The sequence below is a fragment of the Tenrec ecaudatus genome, chromosome 10 (genome assembly GCF_050624435.1).
Source record: "Tenrec ecaudatus isolate mTenEca1 chromosome 10, mTenEca1.hap1, whole genome shotgun sequence".
Taxonomy (NCBI): Eukaryota; Metazoa; Chordata; class Mammalia; order Afrosoricida; family Tenrecidae; genus Tenrec; species Tenrec ecaudatus.
The window spans coordinates 6,595,071-6,611,098 of record NC_134539.1 but is presented as its reverse complement, the minus strand read 5'-3'; the positions used below and the strand labels follow the sequence as shown (position 1 = coordinate 6,611,098).

The following is a 16,028-nucleotide window of genomic DNA, read 5'->3' as shown; positions in this document are numbered from 1 at the left end:
GCGCGAAGGGGTGGGGGCGAGCCTGTCATTCAGGTCACAGCCAATCATGCCTGTGTGTGGGTAAGGCCTTTTTTTTTTGAGGATTCTGGGAGCTCCTGTCTTCCTTTCTGGAGGCGGGACACAATCTCTCCCTGCTTGACATTCCTGTTGACAAGCCACATGAGCTATGCTGATGGAGACAGAGCCCTGGAGCTGGAGGAGCCACATGGAGACCCACGCCAGAGCTGAGATGCTTCCACTGCCACTGGATCCACAAGACCTTCCACCCACTGGCCTGTGATCTTCCTGCATTCGGTGGCATTGCATGTGTTGTATGAGTCTGGAAGAGGAATTTACAGACTGGAATTGTGCATATGGGCTGATATCGGGCTCATGGACTTGATCTGCACTATATAAAGCTCTCTCTTTCACACATGAGGGTCCCTGGAGTTGTTTCTCTAGTCTACCCGGACGAACACTGCCTCCTTTTGCACAAGACAACCCTACGGCAGTGACAAAGCAAGTGGGACACCCCCTCGCCCTCCTCTCACCTTATAGTGATGATCTGCCCGATGCCCAGCTCCATGTCATTCAGCTGGGCGATGAACACGGCTGCCACCGCCTCGTAGAGCGCCGTCCCGTCCATGTTGATGGTGGCCCCGACAGGCAGCACGAATCGAGTGATCCTCTTGTCCACCCGGTTCTTCTCCTCAGCACAGCGGAAGGTGACAGGCAGGGTCGCTGAGCTGCACAGTAAAAGGAGAGAGGGATTATGGGGCCAGTCCTCTTCCAGAAACCACACCTGGAGCCCCACGAGCCGTGCCAGAAATGAGGGCCACATTCAAGGGCGAAGGACAGAGAGTATGGAGGAGGTCATGCCTCGCGCCAGCTCCCAGGACCAGAAGCTACAGGGGGGCTTCCCAGACAGAGGTGAGGGAGGCTGCTGCAGAAACTTCTCTCCTTCTTACCTGGAAGAGATCATGAGAGCCGTCAGGAGCGCTTGGGCCATCCCCATGGCGAAGCGGAAAGGGTTCTTCCGCACGATGATGAAGTAGATCAGCGGGAGGATGATGATGGAGTGGATTGCGAGCCTGCAGGGCGGGAGAGGACTCGTTCACGCACAGGGCCCCCTCCTCACCCTCCTGTCAACCTGCATCATGACCCAGGGAGAACGGGGCAGGCGTTCGTGCCCCCTTCAGGGAGGGGGGAGCTCAGCGGCTGAAGCCTTTGTCACAGGCCCCTCTGAACTCAGCCACGGGCTGCTGCCAACCCGTGTGTGCTCTTGTCTGTGACCCCAGCACTCCCCACTTCCTCCTGCTGACCCCCTCAATACAAGGGAGCGCTCGGCCACCCACCAAGACGGTGACACTGCAGAGAAAGACCAGCGATGACCTGCTTCCACAAGCCTGGAGAGGCCATGATCCTTCTCAGACAGGACGGCACCCAGCAACTACCACACCCTATAAGGCTCACTGACGGCCCCCTCCTCCAGACCTCAGCCCCTCGGGAGCTCACCCTGTCCTCCTTGAGGCCTTCTCGGGCCCCACAGGGACCCAATGACACCCATTACCCCAGTGCCAGGACGCCCTGTCCTCTGTCACTCCAGAGGACACAGTTTCAGGACAAAAGTCCCTGGTTTCCGCAGACTTTGGGCCTCTCTTTCATCTCTGTCTTCCCATAGCCTTAAAACCCGAAACCCAACTCCCTGCCATCCGGGTGGTACCGACTCACAGTGGCCCTACAGGACAGGTGTGAGTTTCGGACATTATAACTCTTTACGGGGGCAGAAAGCTCCATCTTTCTCCCACGGAGTGCCAGATGGATTTGAACTGCTGACCTTGCGGTTAGCAGCCAAATACATATTCACCACACCCCTAGGGGTCCTCGTTGGGTGGGAGTGGATATGCAAATGACCCACCCTCGGCCCCTCCTCCCACTTCTTGTTAGCCTAAAGCAGCCTCTCGGATACAGTGATGATGCGTTCGGGGGCTGGCAGTTCAAGTCCACCCAAGGCGTCTCAGAAGCAAAACTGGGTGTCCTGCTTATGGGAAAGCCAGCCGTGGAGCACCCCGGGGGCACAGTTCTCTTAGAACACATGTGGGGTGTGCAGAGCTCAGTGTCCACTTGACAACTGGCTTCCCGGTTCCTTCCAGGCTCTGGGTCCCCAGGGGCCGTGCTTACATGCCAGGGGAGGAACCACCACGGAGTTTGAAGGCGACCTGTAGAGACGGCGACCGTCTTGCTCAGGCTGCTCTACCGAGAGCTGGTGGCGCGCACAGCGGCCCCTCCCACATGCGCTGCCCGCCCCCCCCCCCTCCGGCCCCTTTGGACGGCTGAGGTCAGCTCAGCGCACTGCGTCCCGTGCCCGGCGGCAGTGTCCGGTCTACGGCTCACCCACTCATCACTGTGGCCATGTACAAGCCCAGCTTCCGGAAGATTTCCCAGTTCTCCACCTCGATGATCTTGCCGGCGATCAGGAAGAGGATCCCGATGGGCATGTAGCTAGAGGGATGCAAGCACAGCTTCGATGCAGCGCCGTGAGAGGGTCCCCTTTCTCCCGGGCACGGCCACATTAGGGAAGCCAGGTTCAGAGCTGCTGGCTCGGACCCAGGCCCTGCGAGTCCCATCACTTCAGCAGTCCAGCCTGCTGAGCAGGGGCAAGCCAGGTCACATCGTGGGGCCAACAGGTTCTCACGATGCCCCACCTCCCATGGACGGTGACTGCAAAATCTCTCTCTAGCTTGACCAGCACCTCCCAACGCGCACCCTCAGCTCCCACTAGCCCTGCCTTCTTTTTGCCAGGCTGTTGTGCCCACAAGCATCCCTGGGGGCCTGTGGAGGCCAGTTCTGCTCTGCCACACACAAGGGCGGGGGTGCCACGAGCCAGAACCAGCTCTAGGCTAACTGGTGATGGCCGTGGTCAGTGTCCTTGACAGGCAGATGAGCATCACGACCAGGTGTGGTTGTAGCGGCTGTTTGTGGTGTGTTGAGCGTATGCTCCGGCTCTGCTCGGGGCTAAGCCCTGGAGCACGCCTTGCGGGCCTCAACCCTGCCCTTCTCCCAGGCCTGGAGTAGACCGCAAAGGTCCCTTTGACATGCTGGCTCCCAGGGAGGGTGAGATGGAGCAACTGCCGTATCCCTGTCGGTAGGTACGCACTCCATAATAGCGTTGAGCAGATTCGGTGTGAGATAAGTGGCCCGTGGTGTCTAGGAAAGGTGGCTCTCCTGGCATCTCTGGGGACAGATGGGGGGGGGGGGGCGTGCCACTGGGGTGTGTCCACCCCTTACAGTTTCTGGGCAGATAAGCTCCAGCCCTAAGCTGCCGGGAAGTACATTTTTTGCATGTCACTCCTTCCTGGGACCTCGTAAGGCACTCACTGTGCGTTTTGAGAAATCATCCCTTGCTTGTTGGGGGTGGGATGAGCTCCTAGAGCTGCGGGGCAGGGCCACAGCTGACGTTTGTGAGCGAGCGCCTGCGGAGGTAGTACCTGGAGCTAGTTTCCCATCTAGGGCCTGGATGGAGGCCCGGTCATGCTCCCCAGAGCTCGAGGTCTGTGCTCACCCAGAGATGGCTGGGAAAGGGCATGGCCACCTCCCAGAGGGGAAAAAAAAGCCAGCCAGTGAAAATCCCATGAAGCCCAGTTCTCGAGTGACACACCCTGCGTGGAAGGTGACTGGACGGCACCTGGCTGATACTGAATGGCCGCCTCTCTGGAGCGAGGTCAGTGGGGAAACCCAGGGGTCTTATCGACTTCTGAGGGTACAGAGTGCTCGCTCACCACATGATGATCTGCACGATTTTCATGGTGGCCTCACTCAGGGCGTTGAAGAAATCCACCAGAACCTGCCCCTTCTCTCCCATTTTCCCGATGATGATTCCAAAGACGAGGCAGAAGACGATCAGGCCCAGGACGTTGATGCCGTCTGTGTACATGCCCACGACCTTGTAGTCCTTGGTTTCGTTCTGGGGACCGAAGCCGAGGGGAGAAAACACACACAGCCGTGTGACTGGACTTCTGTTAGATGGCACAGGCCCCGAAATGGCAGGGCGTGAGCACCAGGCATCACCAGCAGGGACGGACGGGCCACGCTGCCCACGATCCTTTTGGAAACACTTGACTCCAAGAAAAGCGGCGCTGGAAGCAATGCCTGCCCCCGCGGCTTCCTGGCCCCAACAGAGACTCTGAGTTAAAAACATTTTGAGCCCTTTTGCATATTTCTTTTGGAGACCTCCCCCTCTGGAGCTCTTGGGACTTTCAACAAGCCTTTCATAATCAAGGCGCTTTTTGGGGTGATTTTAACTATGAGCTGCCTTTGGCCTCGGCTTCAGGAAAATAGAAAAAAACCCACCACCAACAACGAACAAAAACCCCCAACAACTCAGGAAGGACAAGATCTTTATGCGGTGGAGCATTTTGTGAGGAAGGGGCAGGCCTGGGCAGTGTTTCATTCTATTATACAGCGGGTCACTCTGAATCGGAACCAACTCACCAGCACCTAGCACAACACCACCACCTGTGTTAGCCAAGCCTGGAACACCAGACTTAATGGACAAGCGGCTATGAAGAATTTTAGACAAATGAACATCAACCATGGGTTTTCGTCTAAGATACAAAGAGATTCAGGAGTTACAGACACCCATCAACTAGGGTAAGGGTCCTCAAATTATGGCCTGCGAGCCACATGCGGCCCACCGAGGACATTTATCCGGCCCGCCGGGTGTTTTTACTGCTGCTGCCTGTCCTGCATAGCAGCCAACTTATCCAGTGTGCATAGGAATTTTTTCATAGTTTTTTTTTTAAAACTACAGTCCAGCCCTCCAACGGTCTGAGGAGCAGTGAACTGGCCGCTGTTGGAAAAGTTTGAGGAGCCCTGGACTAGGGGGATTCAGCCTTCAGTCCAGGAGGTAAAGGGTGGTGGCTCCTGCAGGTGAGTTTGAGGTAAAGCCCGTTACGCAGTGAGCTTTCCACCCCAGAGCCTCCGGATACGGGCTCTGAAGGACGTACATGCCTTGGAAACACAAGGTCTAAAGTCCTCTGAGTCTACAGCACATGGACTTGGCCACCAAAGGTACATCCCAAGGGTCCAGTTAGGAACACAGGACCGGGCGTCTTCTCCCTTTGGCTCTATGTCCGCGCTGGGGGAGTGTTTATTCCTGATGGGCGCGTGCTCCACCTGGTTTACTAACCGGCAGAAATGGAATCACCTCCTGTGAGACATGCGTGTGCCCCTGCCCACAGCTTGACGGGAATTTCCACTAAGGTTCACATTAGCACTCTGGTCGGAGTGCCCGCTGGTTTTGGGGTGACCTTTGTGCAACGTTGTGTGGGAGCAACTGAATGGCCTTCCCCCTCTCCCCTCAGCCTGAGACACTGAGCCCTCCTGAGGTAAGGGCCCCTCTAAGGGGCTTTCAGAGGCACCTTCAAGGGGGTGATGACGGCTCACGGGCACCAGGCAGCCTCTCTACCTCGTTGCTTGGGAGATGGAGCAACCGGTCACGTGGCCCGAGGGCAGAAGCCGCCTTGTCTTGTGTCCATCCCTCTGGTAGTGTACTCATACAATAGCTGCCCTTTTGTGATTGACGGATCCCAGGTCCCCCCATGGCATGAGGTGTCTCGTGGCCTCATCACCGCCTTTTCAGGGATGCATACTACTCCACAGTGTGCACGCACCAGTTTCTTTATTCATTCTTCTGCTGATGGCCATTTGGGCTGTCTCCAGATTCCTGCGGTTATGAACTATGCTGCACTGAACTCGGAGGAGCATGCGTCCGCCTGTGGCCTGTCTCTTGCTTCTTTGGGGTCTATGCCCAGCAAAGTTGTATTGCTGGGTCATCTGGTGTCTCTATCCCTGTTCTTTTTGACAGAACAAGGCTGTGACTCTTTCGAGGAGTAGAAAGCCTCATCTTTCGCCTGTGCAGTGGCTGCTGGGTTTAAATCTCTGGCGTGTGCTTCGCAGTCAAAGGTGTAAACTACTTCACCCCCAGAGAGGCTAGACCAACCTTCCCAATGCTGCGACCCTTTAATACACTTCCTCATGTTGTGGTGACCATAAAATTATTTTCACTGCTACTTCAGAACTGCCATTTTGCTACTGTTATAAATCGGGCGACCATTGTGAAAGGGTTGTTGGATCCCCAAAGGGGTCGCCACCCACAGGTTGAGAACTGTTGGCCTAGACTCTAGGCCCTAGAGTATGCACAAACCTCTCTCTCTGCCATCGAGTCAGTGCTGATTCATAGGGACCCTCTGTGGGTCTCTGAAACTGTAACTGTTTATGGGAGTGGAAAGCCCCCCAGGCTTTCTCCCGGGGAGCTGCTGGTGGTTTCAAACTGCCGACCATGGGGATCGCAGCCCAGCATGTAACCGCTACACCACCAGGGCTCAGCACAAAGCACTAGCAATAGTGTAAGGTCTTAAGTAAGATTCAGCTGGCAAGACGAGTCTAGTCACAAGAAGCACAAACTCAGGACAACAAAGAGCCCAGAGACCAAGGCCGCTGCCACCGAGCCAGCGTCAACTCACATGGGAGCAGACAGCCTCCCCTTGCCACGGAGCAGCTGGCGGGTTTGAACTAACCCGCCGACCTTGCACTAGCCACCTCGCCTGCTGACCCTGTGGTTAGCAGCGCAGTGCCGGAGCCACAGAACCACCAGGCTGCTCCACGACCAGAAGACGGAGTGGAATGAACTGTAAGCAGGACACCACTGTCGTATGAAAACAGGAGATGCGAGCAAGGGCTCCCAGGCCGGGGAAGAAGAAAGTTCCAGAAGCAATGGCTGGAGGTCCCTGGTGGTGCAGCACTTAAGCATCTGGCCGAGAACGGAAAGGTTGGTTTGAACCGTCCCAGGGGCTTCATGGGAGAGAGCCCTGTGCCCTGCGAAGTTGGCGGCCCAGGACGCCCCGGGGGGCAGTTCTGTGACTCAGGAGTCACTGAGAGTCAGGAATGACTTGGTGACATGGCACTCAGTCACACAAAGGCCAAGGTGAGAAGTGCGTCTTTTAGGGGCTGACGGCGTGTGGCCACCCTGAGCCGGGCAAGCCGCCCAGCGCTGTTTTTCCAACAGCGTGTGTTTCACTTCCTGTCTGTGTCCCATTTGGGTCATTCTCACAATAGACCCGAAACGACACTCGCGGCCATCGGTTCGGTTCTGTTCAGTGACTCAGGGTTTCCGAGGCTGGAAATCTCTACGGGAGAACACCTCCTCTCTCTACCTCGGCGCTGGTGGTGGATTTGAACAGCTGACCTTGAAATCCCCCCTACGCCATCAGCGTCGTTCAAATGTTCCCACTCTGCTAGCGAACATCTCGCAGTTCCCAGGAGAGCGTCCACCACTCTTACAGGGCACGGTGGGAAACCAAGCCGAAGCCCTGGGGGCAGAGTGGGCTCCCTGCTGCTGTAAGAGCCACAGGCTCGGAAGCCCATGGGGGCAGATCTACCTGTCCTTCGGGTGCCTGAGAGTTGACAGTGAGTGGGAAGCTAGAGTCCATGCTGCTCCATCACCTGCACGGTCTTTACAGAGCACACCCTTCTGAAGTCTGGCCCACACCTAGCCAGAGAGTTCTGGGTAAGGCACTGTGGGGGCCTGCACCCCACGCTTACGCAGCCTTACGAGCCTAGGGACACGGCAGTCTGCAGAACCGAGAGGCGCTCTGGCAGTTACCTGTCTCAGGCTGCTGGCCCTGGGAAGGAGAGTGGGGAGGGGGCCCCAGGAGGCAAGCATACCTTGGAAATGGCGGTTGTCATGGTCACTGTGACGGCCTCAGCTGTACTGTTCCTCCCTGGCTCACCAGTGGGCTTGACTTCTTCCCGCTTGGTCTTGTACTGCACGTTGGGGGAGAACAGACACACCCCAGCCATCAGACGGAGAGCACTTTCGAAACCTCCGAGGGCAAGACCACAGGAAAGAGCGATTCGGGGTGGGGTGTGTTTTTCTACTTCTGTCACCTCTGTGGGACTCCCTGTTGGACAGCAGGAATCTGGAGGTTTGGGAACCGAAGGCAGAGCCTGGCCAGCCTCACCGTGAAACCCCCACAGCCACCATCCAGCGAAGCCAGAATGTTCTCTGACTCTTGTTAAGAAGGGATGAGCTGGTGGGGCAGTCACACTGAGGACAGTGGAGGCTTTACTTGCAGGTGCGCTGAGAAACCCCGAGTCCGTGCCAACGGCCGACTCTGCAGAGCAGCTCCCCTCCAATGCCCAGGGCGCTACGAGGCGTGGCCGTCCAGACAGCCTCTGGTTCGCTGTGTGGCCACGCCTCCGCTGATTTCTCTGATCACATCCCTGATCCACATCGTGCCCTGAAGCCTGGGCGTGGTGAACAAAACACCCATGGTCACCACTCTGCACTTCCAGTGGCTGTATCACCTTTAACCCAAACCCTGCCTCCGCCACCCCCCCAGGAAAGACCCCTCCCCACTTACAAGTGTGGGGCCACCAAGCCTTTCATAAATGCCAAGGAAGATCCGCCTTGTCTGCCTTGGGCGCTGTGCTCTTTCTCTTTCTCTCAGGGGTTAAGGTGACCATGGAAACTCGTTGGACAGGAAACTCGGGCACGAGCTCAGGTCAGTGGGGGAGGAACAGCTTGGAAAAGGTGGGTGCGGTTGGCCGGTCAACGTGCAGAGCGCCATCCAGTGGCATCGCTAAATGACACACATACTAAACAGCCACACGGGGCCCGTTCTCCCGTTGTCTGCTTTCCACAGTGCCCACAACAGAAGAAATGGTTTGCAAAAGGAAGATTGGATTCTCCGGCAACTGCAGAACCAATGTTTCAGTTTTCCACTTTTTGGTGGACGATTCAACGGGTGGGATTTCTGTTCAAGCCCCCTCCTGCAGCTGCCTGGCTCTGCAGAGCTTCGGCAGGGACGTCGAAGAAAGAGCCAGTCTCTGGAGACATCAGGTGTGCATGCCGCCCCTCTCGGGTTTTGCTAGCCCCCAGGTCCTCACAAATGCCCACTGTGGCTGACTGCAAAGGGGCCCCCAGGACAGAGGCGGGTCTGTGCCCCCTGGCACCCAGCAGGGAGCCAGTGAATTGCTGTGTTTGTGCGTCCACACTGAGGCCCCTGTTCGCGCTCTTTATGGAATGAACACAGCTGCTGGTGACAGCGCCAGCTGTCCTGCAGCGTTGAGACAGCGAGGAGGCAGCGGCGGCGGCGGGAGGTAAACGGAGAGAAGCGAGGGTCCCACACTCCTGGAGGAACCAAACACCCTGCCTTCCTTAGAGGAGTTCTGTGGGGCCCCGACCAGCGGCTATGCATTCAGGGTGGCCCCGGTCATGGGGACCAAACGCTGCCAGGATGGAATCACACTGGACCGTTGGGATCCACAGGTTCTTACTAGCTGATAGCGCATGAAGCTGAGGCTTTTCCTCATCTGCCATAGTCGGGAAGCTGCCGAAACCTGAACGTCCAGCTTCCCGGCCACAGGCTCCCCTCTGCTGACGACGGCGGGGATGTGCAGGAGGCTCGCTGGCAGGGGGCAGAAGCCGCGTCTTCTGCACAGGTGAGAACTCTGCCAGGGTCTCATGACTGCTCCCAGCCAGGGGAACAGGATGAATGAGAAGACTGGGTCCCAGGCAAAGGGTAGGTACCCATCCCCCAACACCAGCAGAGAAGACAGCGAATGGAAGTGTCTCCATGAACACAACACACTTCTCAGCCACGGGGACCGGGCGCCACAGTGAACACACGCCTGACGGGGGCTCCTGCCCCTGCTCCATCTGAGCACCGGGGTGTGGGGGGGGGGGATGAGCACACAGACAGGGGAGTGGCATGCAGGGCAGATCAGGGGTTCTGGATAGGAGGTCCCCTGAAAACCGCCATCCGTGGGCTCGCTTCCTGTGGCCCTCTGGGACAGGCCGGTCCATTTCTGGGGTCACAGCCAGTGGGGGGATTCGGCTGGTTGGCACCTAGAGTTGTGTTGTGTTGGCGGGAGGGCTGTGACGGCGGCCCTTGTCATCGGTTCTCTCCAAGGTGGGAATCACAGGTTGGCACTCCCGGTTCTGGAACCTTCATCTGTGGAACAGTGTTTTCCAAGCACCTGCGGTGCAGGTCATTCCGTCCACAGGTGTGAAAAACCAGGCAGAACGATGCTTGTCGTACTTACTCAGGCATTTCTTAAAAGTCAGTATGCTTTCAGTGAGATACTGCGTCTTCCTTCCCTTGGCCTTTTGTTTACGTCAGTAAACAAACATAACAGAAAGAGCACCAGACGAGCAGAGTTGACGGGCTGTCCTTTGTTTTGTCTTTTTGTCCACAGGATGACGAGTGAATTACACAATTCCTGAAAATGTTCAAAGAGCTAAAAATACCGTCCTAACAATCGCAGTTGAGTTCAGCAGACGCAGAACGGGGCTTTCCAAAGATGAACACCATGTTTTCAGGAGTCGCCTGCTTGTAACCTATCCAACACAATGGCGGTGGTCTCGTTGGCCTGCCTCTAACGGAGTGGGACCCTCCGGCGACGGTGACAAGATGGTTACGGATAAACCACACAGGCCAGGGTGCTCGGATGGAAGCAAGGACTACTGCAAGTGAGGTCGCCGGCCCAGCGCACAATGGAACTATCTTAGAGAACAGTTGTATGGTTTTGGGTCAGGTAGTATTTAGCATTTTTCATTCATATTTGAAAGCTCTTATAACAATCTGCTTTTTGTGCCTCTTAAATGTTCCCATGTAAGTGTCAGCTGTTTGAAACAGTTAACTATGGTTTGGGACACGTTTTCATCCTTGGAGAGGGTCATCAGGGCAGCGAACCGGTGGTTAAATTGTTGGAATCCCACCACTGGTCACAACGTTAAAAACAACGGAAACCACTCGGATCTGGCGATGGGAAGAGGGGAGTGACTGGGGATCAAAGTCTGAGCCTTACCTGCTGGAAGCAGGCTTGCACGAGGTTCTCCGGGAACATGTTCCTGAGGGAGACAGGAGAGGCTGCATCAGGTCAGGCTAGCAGGGGTTTGCCCTCACAGCCAGGACACCGATGGACCGGTGTACAACTCAGAAGTGGGAGTCTGCGCTTTCTCCCAGCGTCTCCACGGCACAACCCTTGCCTGGGTGAAGATTTCATTGTTCCTGCCGGACGTCAATCCCGGGCAAGAAGCCCCCCATGAGCCAGCCCTCGCGGAACCGTCTCACAGAGACCTGGAACACCGATGGCTTTCTTGGCGAGTCAACTCGCTCTCAGCTGGGAGCCAGCGCTTCCAGCTCTCACGCCTCTGTCTTCGTCCATGAGGACGTGTTTTTACCGAGACCCAGGCGTTCCGTATGACTGTGGGACACACCTATGACATACAGGTGCAAGCATGGGAAGACTTCGTCCCACGGGTTGTCAGGAGAGATGGGTCCCTGGAGAAGGGCATCCTGCTTGGTAAAGCAGCGGGCAGTGAGGAAGCTGGGCGGACACGGCAGCTGCATCAACGGGCTCAAACACAAGCCCAGTTGTGAGGCTAGCAGAGTGGGGCAGGGTTTTGTTCTGTCGCACACAGGTCGCCATGAGTCAGGGTCGACTTGATGGCACCTGACAACAACAACATGAAATCCGAGTGTGCAGAGGAAACCGGGTCACCGATGAGACCTAGGCTGGGAGCCCAGAGACCCTTCCATGAAGACAAGCAACGCGTATCTGTGCCATGCAGTAAAGTCTGGGGAGACGACTGAAACCAAAACCAACCACCCCAAATTGGCAGGTGGTGGCACGTGGATCGTTTTGTGGTTTCTGAGAGTTTTCCTGGCTCCCCTCTATGGGAACAGCATCTGTGTACTGTTGAGAATGATCTACAAGGGCTGTCTATGCAAGGAAAATGATGGAACATTCTTTATCAATTGCCCTATCCCAGAACCAAAAAACAATCCCGCTGCAAACGAGCTGATTCCCAGTCATCGTCACCCTACCATTCATTACGGGAATCGTTACAGGAACAGCCAGCCTCATTTCCCTCCCAAAGATTGGCTGGTGGTCTTGAACCACCAACCTTGTGGTTAGCAGTCAAACGCCAAGCTGGCAGCGCCACCAGGACCCCCGTCAACTGAATAAAAACCAAACCAAACCTGAGTCTGATTCACAGCCGCTCTGCTCAGGTCACTCACCTGATCAGGTCCAACATGGCGTCTACCGTGCTGACTTCGGGGGTGCTGCCCACCCTGTCAATTTCATCCACTTTCTGGGTGACACCGGGCTTGATGGTCACCACCAGCACAATTCCTGTGGACAGAGGAGCCCGAAGGGCGTTCAGAACCTTCCAGAGCCCCGGCACCTGGCCCCTCCCCGTCAGATACAGCAGGCATGGAAGGACCAGGTGCACTGAAGCAGGAAGCTGTGGCCCAGCTAGACCTCAGCGGTGGTCTGAATCATTTCTGGCATTTTTAAAAAGGAATTATTTGTGGTTTTAAGTGAAGGCCTGCATCCCAGAATCACTTCCAGAAGCACCTGATAACCTGCTCGTCTAGTCTCTCCTCCAGCTGATGAGACCAGCCTAGGCAGGTGTTGGGATAACAGATTCACTTTCCTACCCAGGGAACTAGTTCAGTGTGGAATATTTACCCACCACACCACAAACAAACAAACGAAAAACCATCACCCCAAACTCACTGCCACGCAGGCCATCTGAAGCCACACCCAGGGCGACCCTCAAACTTATCGAGTTTGACCACCAGGATCATCTGAGGGAGGTTTCCTCCCTCCTCCCTCGTCCTGGGCCCCCTTCAAAGGCCCCAAAGGCTGGGACAAGCAGGTCACAAAGGAGTGCCACAGGGTCAAGAAGGGCGCTCTCCTCTGCCTGGAACGCTCTCCCGTCCCCACGTGGCAGAGGTTCTGCTGACTGCCGGGAACATGTGAAGCGTCAGTGACACAAACATGCTGGGAGACACGTTCCCACAAGACACAGGCTCCACGGCTACGGGTCGAAGATCTAGCTCAGTGCTCCTCGAGTAAGCTCTGGGCATCGCTGCCTTCCACCCTCTGCCCCTGATGAGGCGAGAGGTGTCACCCCCTTCCTGTGTCTTACCAGGATGGGGACAACTTCAGCCAGGATGCCAGAGTGCTGCGTGCCCATCAAGCTGAACAGCTGCGTGCTGCTTCATGATCAACCCCTGCGTTCCAAGGCCCCACGAGTGTTTGAGCGCCAGGTCACAGGGGCGGGAGGTGGTGGTGGTGAGGGGGTGGGGATTACCTAGGATGACGGCGATGAGGGTGGTGCTGAAGTAATACACGACGGCCCGCAGGCCAATCTTCCCAGAGACGCTGGAGTCCAGGGCCGCAACGCCTGAAGGGAAAGGGGCGAAAGGGGTTCATTTCCAGATGACCCATCCGCGTGACCCGGGGCTTGCTCCCCAAGGCACGACGGGGACAGCTGGGAGCCGTTGGCAGTGCCCACGAGGAGGTCCCCGTCTCTTGGGGTTTGGGAGGGTGAGAGGGAAGGAGCGAGATGGAAAACGGTGTGGTGTATCCTTGCACACATGCAAACACAAATACCTTATGACCCTGCCACGAACAGACATGCTCACACCCATCAGAAACTCCATCTGCACAGAAAGGACACACAGACACACACACACACACACACACACACACACACACACACACAAACACACAGGATTATGCACCCGTAAAAATAAAACAAACAAAACCCAAAACAAGGATGAGTCTGGCAAACACCCAATGAGACAGACGAAATCAGAGGACATTACACTAAGTAAAGTTAGTCTCATAAAGATAAATCTTTCATGACACCACTGTCATAAAGGAAGAGCAAACAATGGTTTCCACACCAGAGGAAAAGACTCTGAAGACTGTGAGGAGGCCAGGGGAGGGGGCAAGGGGAGAGAGAAGGGGCAAGGAGGTGACCTGGGAGGGTGGGTGGGGAGGGGGAGGAGGAAGAGCCACCAGGTGTTCACTGGGACACTGTCCTTGAGTCGATGAGATGGACTGCCTGATTGCATCTTTCTCAGCATGCGTCTAGTGCACACATCAAAGGAAACCATACGGACACCTAAGTGAAGCTCCTCACTGCCGACTCACAGCCACCCTGTGGTGCAGAGCACCGCCCCTGTGAGGTTCTGAGACTCACTCTTCATCGGAGCAGAAGCCTCTTTCCTCATCTCTTGGAGCAGGTGGTGGTTTTGAACTGCTGACCTTGCAGTTAGCAGTCTAGCTTGTAACCACTATGCTACCAGGGCTCCTCAAAACAACATCAACAAATTAGACACAAAAGACAAGAGAAGCCTCACAGCCTTCCATACCCTGCAGGCTCCTTGCCCATCAGATCTAAACACTGGTCCAGGTGGTTGTGTTAGGAGGAAAAGCAAAATGGATACGGACTTAAGTTCTTTTGTGACTCGCAGAGAGACCACGGGAGACGCAAGCACTTGAGATTCCCAAGCGCAGACTCTGGAGAGAGCAGTTGGGGGGTGGGGGTGTTCTGGGGCCCGTGGTTTTCTCAGGGGTGACGGAGAGACAAACACCTGCCCCTTTTGCAGCTGCTCTCCAAACATCACTCAGCACCCCGCAGGAGAACCCCACCTGGAACTCGGCATGAAGTTTACCTCAAGGAGCTAAGGTGACATAATGAGAACCATGTGCCCCCAGATGGTTCCCCTTTTTGCGTTTTCTGCCAGGAAGCTCAGGAACCAAGCCCCCTGCCACTGAGTCAATTCAGACCCCCTGGGACCCTGCAAGGCGGAGCAGAACCAACTGCTCCAAGGCTGTACAGCTTTGTGGCAGCCGCTGGCCTCGTCTCGATCCCTCTGGGCGCTGGCTGGTAGATCTGAAAGGGCAAAATCCACTACAGACAACTCTTACTTGCCCTTGAATGTGCTATGAATGGACCCCCCCCCCAACTTTGGATCAAGCCATCGGGCCACAAATGCTCCATTACAATCACCTGCACTTGCTCAAGACCACGGGTCTGCATCATTGAAAAGGCCTGGCACCCTCTCTTGCACCACAGTGAGGGGAGACTAGCACCCCGGGCACCTGTCCCCTTGGGCCTACAAATCCAAGTTAGAGGCGCTCCTGTGGCTGGATCCTGTGTCGACATGGCTGCTTGCTCTTTCTTTCGGAGCTGCTAAGTCTCTAAATAGGAAAGGCCCCCCTTGGATGCTGTGGCTCTTGTCCTTGCATGATGGTTAGTTCTTAACTCGTCGCCACGGAGGTAGGAAAGTTGTCTCAGCGCACACAATGGCATCTTTTCCCAAAGCAAGAGACCAGACTTATCAGCAAGGCTGTCACAGCACGCCCATCAACTGGCCATCGCCGGCCTTGTCTGGAGGTCGGGGAACTGTCTTGACCACATCCGGGGGTCGCTGTTAAGGAGACCAGAGCTCCGTGTCTGGAAACAACAGCTTTCACCGGAGCGATCAGCAGACGGAGGGCGGGAGTGGCTGGAGTGAGAGGAGACTGGGCCGATCATCATGACATCATAGCTTCCTCTGGAACGTCTCCCGGGGCTCACGTGGGAACAATCCAAGGTGAGGGCCGTGATCCCCCCCGTTGCTTTTGTGGGTGATGTAGCCGCTGCCTGCACCTGCGCATGGCAGGCCTCTGGGCATGGAAGGCTTGCTACCTACTGCAGGCCGTGGGGCTGTCCCGCATCCTGCCCTGTAATCAGGCCTTACCAACAGTGCTGGGTCGACCGCCTCGGCCACTACCATCATATCACCGTGGACCAGAACGAGGGACTGCATTCTCACACTGGAGTTCGACTCAAAAGGACAGTCTCTTCCTGGAGATCAGACCGCTCGCTGACAGGTGGCGTGGCTGCCTCACTTTTGCCCTGGCCTGGTGGTTGGGTGCCATCAGGTCAGTTCCAGCGCACAGTGACCCCATGTGCAAGAGCGAAACCCTGCCAGCCCTGTGTCATCCTCACGCTTGTTCCGTCTCAGCCTATCGTTGCAGGCACTGGGTCCACCCGCCTCGTGAAGGGCCTCCTCGTCTTCGCTGCCCCTCCACTTGACCAAGCATGTCCTCATCCAAGGACTGGCCTCTCCGGACATCATGTCTGAAGCACGAGACGAAGGTTTGCCATCCTGGCCTCTGGGCACGCTGGCCGG

The 16,028-nt window shown here is 56.3% G+C and overlaps 1 protein-coding gene across 1 annotated transcript in view; it reads right to left on the bottom strand.

The window, feature by feature from the left end:
• The window catches only part of SLC1A1 (solute carrier family 1 member 1), a 54,740-nt gene that overhangs the window by 7,980 nt on the left and 30,732 nt on the right, over positions 1–16,028 (bottom strand). Inside the window, exons 3-10 of the mRNA XM_075558910.1 lie at positions 13,151–13,243; positions 12,069–12,183; positions 10,852–10,894; positions 7,705–7,803; positions 3,759–3,943; positions 2,374–2,481; positions 948–1,070; positions 531–725 (exon numbers count right to left, since the gene is read on the bottom strand). Coding sequence (XP_075415025.1) covers positions 531–725; positions 948–1,070; positions 2,374–2,481; positions 3,759–3,943; positions 7,705–7,803; positions 10,852–10,894; positions 12,069–12,183; positions 13,151–13,243 — 961 coding nt within the window. The remainder of the gene's footprint in view (positions 1–530; positions 726–947; positions 1,071–2,373; positions 2,482–3,758; positions 3,944–7,704; positions 7,804–10,851; positions 10,895–12,068; positions 12,184–13,150; positions 13,244–16,028) is intronic.